At 35.6% G+C, this 7,500-nt stretch overlaps 1 protein-coding gene across 6 annotated transcripts in view; it reads left to right on the top strand.

Moving 5' to 3' along the window:
* LOC144973767 (uncharacterized) overlaps positions 1-7,500 on the top strand; it is a 105,494-nt gene that overhangs the window by 6,746 nt on the left and 91,248 nt on the right. Inside the window, exons 1-2 of one of the 6 annotated variants that reach the window (XM_078916652.1) lie at positions 5,270-5,495; positions 6,061-6,408. In XM_078916652.1, coding sequence (XP_078772778.1) covers positions 6,163-6,408 — 246 coding nt within the window. In that variant the 5' untranslated portion in view covers positions 5,270-5,495; positions 6,061-6,162. Of the gene's footprint in view, positions 1-5,269; positions 5,496-5,908; positions 6,409-7,500 lie in introns of those variants that run through there. The other 5 variants (XM_078916653.1, XM_078916650.1, XM_078916651.1 and 2 more) reach the window with 5 other exon arrangements.

The raw sequence follows: 7,500 nt of genomic DNA, 5'->3' as shown, positions 1-7,500 counted from the left end.
ACTGTATTAACCAGACTATAAACGTTCAAGGTTACACATAGTTTGTGTGTTGGTCCGTTATACTTCCGGGTGACAATGTTGTGAGTTTCTAACCAAGCGCATACTATCTATATGACCATATTACGAGCCATTCACTACTTTGCACTTTTTACGTGTTATGTCAATGACCACTGGTTATAGACACAACAGCCACCGAATATTCTTTTATCTATTTTTTCTCTATCCCAGATCAGTGAAATGTACAAAGGGGAGCGTAGGTCAACTAAGAATATATTTGACAGGAAGTGGCGCACACAAAGTCAATGTTAGCTGATCTAAATTTACACCGATAATGATTGCAAGGTTATGGTTGCTAAATGGGTATTTTGGAGTTAGACTAGTTTTTGGCGGAAAGAATAGACATTTAATTTCCTGGAGTTAAGTACCTTTGGTGGGGAAAATACAAATTGAAGAAAACAAAAGTGTTAGGATTAGTTTAAAGAAAGGCACTTGATTCACATAAATGACGAGAAAATGTTCAGAGATTGCCGAGATTTAAGCCTCTTTAGATTTAGTCAATATGACAGAATTTATTTTATTTTTTATTGTAGTTAATAGGCATATTTTATTTTTACATAGACGGAGATTTGTTTTACGTCACCAGGCGTGCTCAGTGGGACATTTGGAGTTTTAACACGGACAGACTCTGAGACAGCGGTGTGTCACTATATTCATATCTATGTACGAGGATATTGGAAAAGAAAACACAAAGGGAGAGAGAGAGAGAGAGAGAGAGAGAGAGAGACAAACAGAGAGAGAGACAGAGAGAGAGAGAGAGACAGAGAGAGAGAGACACAGAGAGAGAGAGAGACAGAGAGAGACAGAGAGAGTGACAGAGAGAAACAGAGAGAGAGACAGAGACACACACACAGAGAGAGAGAGACAGAGAGAGAGAGAGACAGAGAGAGAGACAGACAGAGAGAGAGACACAGAGAGAGAGAGAGACAGAGAGAGACAGAGAGAGTGACAGAGAGAAACAGAGAGAGAAACAGAGACACACACAGAGAGAGAGAGAGACAGAGAGAGAGAGAGACAGAGAGAGAGAGAGAGAGAAAAAGGGGGGGGGGGGCGTGAACTTTGATGATATTATTACTTAATATTCAATCATTAGTTCACCGACTATCTAAATAGATGTTGGAAAAAAGTGTCAAAAATCGGAATTTCCAAAAGAAATACTTGTCACAGTCTGACGACGCAAATTATCTCAGGCAATTTCTAAAACAAAGGTTAGTGTAACAACAGAAATATTATGTAAAATTCTTATCCACTCGAAGGGGCTTCCGTGTTTGGGTCATTTTAGCGTACAATATGACAATGATTTCCTATCAAACCCACTGTCTGGAATAAGTACTGGAAACTCGATGACGTCCGGCCACAGTGGAATCATGCCTTGACCAATAGCCACACCGTGTCCACGTAAGGTTTCAATAAGTACACGGCCTAGTTAATCACTATAAGTGGTTTGTTGACAGCTTTGGTTAGGTCATTTGGGATCTTCATGGGATCGGAGATAAATCAATCCCTTCTTGATATTATGGATATTAGAACCAACAGAACTATATGGTCACCAAGACATGTGAGGATAAAATCGGATATGATTTTATAATATCATTCTTTCCGTCATTGGTCACGTGGCAAATGGTCGTAATGAATACATGGGTTAAAATAAGAAAGAGCGGCCACGAAAATATTTCGGGTAGGCAAATAATGGCTCAAATTGTGATCTTACTAGAACCTTAATCAAGGATAATTTCTGCAAAATCCATTTTCAACTAACTGAATTCATCTTGCGCGCAAAACAAATTGTCCACTTAATTTTTTAATGTTTAACCAGTTGAATGCCGTAGTCTGGAAAAACACGTATTTAAAAATTTGACCAGAAAGTTAGTCCCTCAAAAGTCCATCGATTTAAATGACGGTAATCTTGGCAAAAACTCTCAAACCAAAGTCCCAGGTTCGAGATTTTTACCAAGATGAGGGTCATTTAAATCGATCGATAGTTGAAAGACGAGTTTTCTGGCCAACTTTTTAATTCTGTGTTTTTACAGAGTACGAGAGTTAATTGGTTAAGTAAATGCCCTCTACTCAGATTTTAAAACAGTTTAACGGTATGTGTTGTCATTGCATTTGTGATTCTTTTTTAAAAAATTCTTCATTGATCTACATTAATACTTTTATTTTATAAAGGCTAAAAATCCTTTAACAAATGAGTACCTGGCCGTTAACAGCGTTGTGTCTGTCTGAAAAAAATTGTAATACCGCTTAACAGGCGTCACGTCCGGTAATAGGGGTGTTAAGTGTTGCTGTTGGCCAGGGAGCCCTTGCAAAGTACTCTGAGCACGTTTAGTGGATATTGCGCTATATAAAAGCTCAATTAACAACAACAAAAAAGCTCAAGTAATTTTGTCTCCGACGATATTTCACAACAAAACTCTTAAAGTAATAACAAGTCCATACCGACGTACAATAGACTCAGCAAATGACTTGTACAAATAATGGACTCAATTGGGAAAAAAATAGAAGCCAATGACCGAAAATGATCCCAAAGTAAATCTTGACCCTATTACGAGCTTAGGGAAGAAAATAAAGTGTTGATTTCTTCCGTCCTAGTTCCGTGATCAAATCTGGGTGATCGACTGACATAAGGGTTAACACTAAGGGTCATGAAGACTGAAAGATCATAGGTTTGAATCCCAGATAAGACAATGTAATTTCTAGAAAAGTATTGAGGTTGTAAAAGTGCTCTTTTAAATGCATGGATATTGAAGGTGGACTTATGCGGCTATGTGGAATGTATTCAAATTAAACAATGGTAGACCAAATCTAATGCATTTTAAAATGATAGTGTGGTCTTGTGGTATGACATTTGCCCTCCGGTCGGAAGGTTCGAGTCCCGCGCTATGAGTGGCGCATTGTTGAGTCCTTGAAAAATAAAAGAGCTTTTATATAGGGCAATATCCACTAAACGTGCTCAAAGCGCTTTACAAAAGCTCTTTACTCGCATTCTCTCACAGTACTCAGTGTAAAATGAGTACCTTGCCGTTATCAGCTTTGTCTTTGTCGGAAAAACTGTAATATCGTTTAACATGTGTTATGTTTCGTCTTATATGTTAAGTGTTGCTGTTGACTAGGGACCTCTTGTAAAGCACTTTGAGCAGGTTTAGTGGATGTAGAAGCTCAATTTTTTAAAATATCTTTTTTTTTCTTATGGAAAACGGAGGTTTTGCCTTAAAAATAATTACCGACACATTTTAAATAGACTGATTACAGAAACTTTGATGTAGATTAAACTGAATCCTAATATTCATTTGTTGTGATGATTGTTATATAGATAGTATGCGCTTGGCTGAGAAGTTCACAACATCGCCACCCGGAAATAATAACGGACCAACACACAAAACTATCTGTAACCTTGAACGTTTATGGTCTGGTTAATACAGTTTAGTGAGAATCACTCATAAACACGGATGGCAAAAGGCAATAACAAAGTCCGGAATGACGTCAACTTCATACTATCTATAAGTTACAATAATAGCAACGGGGTTTTGAATAATATTTTGTTTTATTATGGTTTCGGGTATTGTTATGGTCGGTCATTGGTGCATTTCAATTAGGTAAATGAATCAGATAAAAAATAATCAATGAAGCTATTAAAGGGGAAATGAAATTGGATTAAATCAAAGGTAAGTTGGTATGTGTGTGTATCTGTATGTATGTGTATGTGTTTGTGTGTGCTTGTGAAAGAGAGAGTAAGATATATATATATATATATATATATATATATATATATATATATATATATATATAGAGAGAGAGAGAGAGAGAGAGAGAGAGAGAGAGAAATAGGAGGAGAGGGAGATATCAAGAGGGAGAAAGGGGGGGGGGGCGGTAAAAGAGAGATAAAAGGACTAGTAACGAGAGATAAGAGAAAGAGACGGATGATAGAGCGTCCATATATAAGTAAAATAAAATGGAAAAATGAGCACTTGTATTACACATTTCAACGATTTCATTATGTTCGATGGCCTTGTTTCTCTCTTTGGTCAGTGCTGACTATCACTGACCATGCTCATCACCGATTGACTTGGTTTCTTAGAACCACCAAGACCGTGCTATGGAATTGTAGAATATTAAAACCTGTATTGAGACAGAGATACAGACAGAGCGATAGAGGGGGAGAGCGAGAAAAAGTAAGAGAGAAATAAAGTTAGAGAGATGAATGGGTTGATATATATATATATATATATATATATATATATATATATATTATATATATATATATATATATATAGATAGATAGATAGATAGATAGAGAGATAGATAGATAGATAGATGGAGAGAGAGATAGAGAGAGATAGAGAGAGATAGATAGATAGAGAGAGGTAGATAGATAGATAGAGATAGAGAGATAGAGAGCGTAGAGAGAGATAGATAGATAGAGAGAGAGAGAGAGAGAGAGAGAGGGAGGGAGAGAGAGAGAGAGAGAGAGGGAGAGAGAGAGAGAGAGAGAGAGAGAGAGAGAGAGAGAGGAGAGAGAAGAGAGAGAGAGAGAGAGAGAGAGAGAGAGAGAGGAGATAAACAGAAAACTGGGTAGGCGGGTAGCATGAAAATATGGTTTACTGTAACCGGATCCAAAACAATTGACCTATGCATGCAAGTTAACCAGTCAACTCCCGTACGCTGGAAAAACTCGTATTTAAAGATTTGGCCAGAAATCTCGTCCTTCAAAAATCGATCGAATTAATAGACCCTTCACAAACATTTTCAAACCTGGGCATTCACGAAGTCCCAGGTTTGAGATTTTTTTTTGCCAATATGAGGGTAATTAAACTCGATCGATATTTGAAGGGTGAGTTTTCTGGCCAATTTTTATTTAAAATATAAGTTTTTCTGTAGTACCATAGTTAACTAGTTAAAAGTTGATTTCGAGTGTGGGTGGAAAAAGCCTTCGAAAACAATCAGTGTGTGTGTGTGTGTGTGTGTGTGTATGTGTGTTTGTGTGTGTGTGTGTGTGTGTGTGTGGGTGTGTTTGCCTAGAAGGGATGGGGGTTGGGGAGGGAAGGGGTTGGGCAGGGGCGTCTCTATTGTCCGACCCGATGGGTGGTGACTTTTATGAAATCTTATATTAAGCCAGGCATGAAGTCCATAATATGTGGGGAGGTAATGGTGATCTGGACGGGGGGGGGGGGGGGGGGGGGGGGGTGTTTGATCGGAATCACTTTCTTGAAGAGCCGTTGCGTTTATCCAGTAGTTCTTTGAACGGTGGAATTCATTAATGCCTTCTGTATTAGAGTTCGTTTTATGGTCATTATAATATTGTTGATGGAATATGAGCTAGGACTACATAATAATAGATGTCGCTGGATAAGAGTGAAAGTGACAAATCGCCTCTGTTGATTGCAATGGCCAGATTGTTGCCAAGTATTTACTCGAGGATATCTTAGGCATAATTTTGTGTATGTCGACCATAACGTTTCTTGTGAACATAATTTGCATATTTTAGATGGTTTCGTTTGAATGTCAAAATCTAGTCCATCATGGAATTATGGTGTGATTATTTGAATTGGCATTGACTTGACATAATTGAAGACTTCTTACGAGAGTCTGCTCATCAGACAATAAAATTGGTGTTATTATTATTATTATTATTATTATTATTATATTATTATTATTATTATTATTATTATTATTATTATTATTATTATTATTATTATTATTATTGTTATTATTATTATTATTTATTATTATTATTATTATTATTATTATTATTATTATTATTATTGTTATTGTTATTATTATTATTATTATTATTATTATTATTATTATTATTATTATTATTATTATTATTATTATTATTATTATTATTAAGGGATTCTTCGAGTATTCCAGTTTTAGCGACTTCTCTGTAATATTATTTTACAATACATCCTAATGAAAATATAAACTCTCAGATGACAAAAACATCTTCTTCCTGATTATTACTTTGTCACTGGACATCGTTATGAATATTTTGATTTGCAGGCTGTGTAACTACATCAACGGACAATTTTTAAAAAATGAGTTTTAATTTGACGACTTTGATTTCAACCCCAAACTGAGGACGTATACTTAAGAGCGACAAAAATGGATACAAAAAATGTATCAACGAAAACAATTTCACCATCCAGTCTTAATTCCACATCGTCAATACCCAATGATAGCAACGAGGACCATCTCCAGCCAATCAGCCCCATGGGGTTATCACTGAAATCTGATCAGACGGATGTAACTGTCACAGACAACCTGTTGTTCTCCAACGGCCATTTGGAATCATCCGGGTCTGAGCACTGGGGATTTACCGCTTACTATGGAAAACACTGGCAATATAGAGTGAGTACACAATAAATGTGATCCATCGTTTCAAAACGGTATAGTGTCATGACGAACCAGATCCCAAAGTGACTTTAACTCTCTTCTTACCATGCAGCCATTTTCAAGATTTTCCCCAAAACTTCAAACACAACTAGTCACAAAAATATATTTTTTATCACTCAGACACAGTAGCAGTAAAATTCTTGCGATAAATGGTTTCTTTAGCAAAACATGATCTACAACACACTGTTTATTTACTTTAAATGTTCTGATGTACAAAAGAAATTTGAATAAGAAAAATGTTGGTTGTATCGTAACGAATGTGACGATTTTCCTATAGTTGGTGAGGAGAGGGTTAAATTTCACATGCCTAAAAAGAGAAGTTTTTATCTTTGTTAATTAAATAAATCATATTCATTTTCCTATAAAAAAAACCCACACACAAAAATGAACACGAATCTCTTTTTTTTTAACTGTAAATTTAATTTAAGGTACCCATGTCAACTGATCACATGACCGTTAAGGGGCAAAAGGTCATATTTTTATTGTTTTTGATTGTTTGTCTTCTTTGTAGAATTTATTTGTACATCTTAATATTTGCCATGTTAGGGAATACTACATGACATGTTAAGCTTTAGGTACTTCAAAGTTATTCGTTAAAATATTTATTTGTTGTTGGTTCAAATATGCAGAATAAAACAAAACAAAATAAAAACAAACAAACAAACAAACAAACCAAATAGAAGAAGGACAAGTTTAGAATCCATTTAAATCAGTTTGTACCTGGGATGAATACTATGTGGTTTTCTCTTTGTACTAAATAGTTTTATTTCTAAAAACCTAAAGTTATGAAACGTTTAAATATGAAAAGAAACAAAATATATGGTCAAGGAGGTATTCCTTGTCAACGTAAAAATACCTAAGGAATTAAGGCCGGCAAGAGAAATTGGATGTCTGCAAAATGAATGAGATTCAGAACGCCGAAATTGTCTGACCAAAGTAAACGCGCTTAGAATTGATATATAATAAACTCTTTAAAGATTGACTTTGAAAAAGATCCATTATTGTGAGGCCCAAAAATGTGACAAACCTATTCAAATAATACTTTGT

The sequence above is a fragment of the Berghia stephanieae genome, chromosome 5, assembly GCF_034508935.2.
Source record: "Berghia stephanieae isolate SIO BIC M18660-M18661 chromosome 5, UCSD_Bste_1.3, whole genome shotgun sequence".
Lineage (NCBI taxonomy): Eukaryota > Metazoa > Mollusca > Gastropoda > Nudibranchia > Aeolidiidae > Berghia > Berghia stephanieae.
Note: the sequence above shows the minus strand (reverse complement) of the source record. Positions and strands in the feature narration are given on the sequence as shown.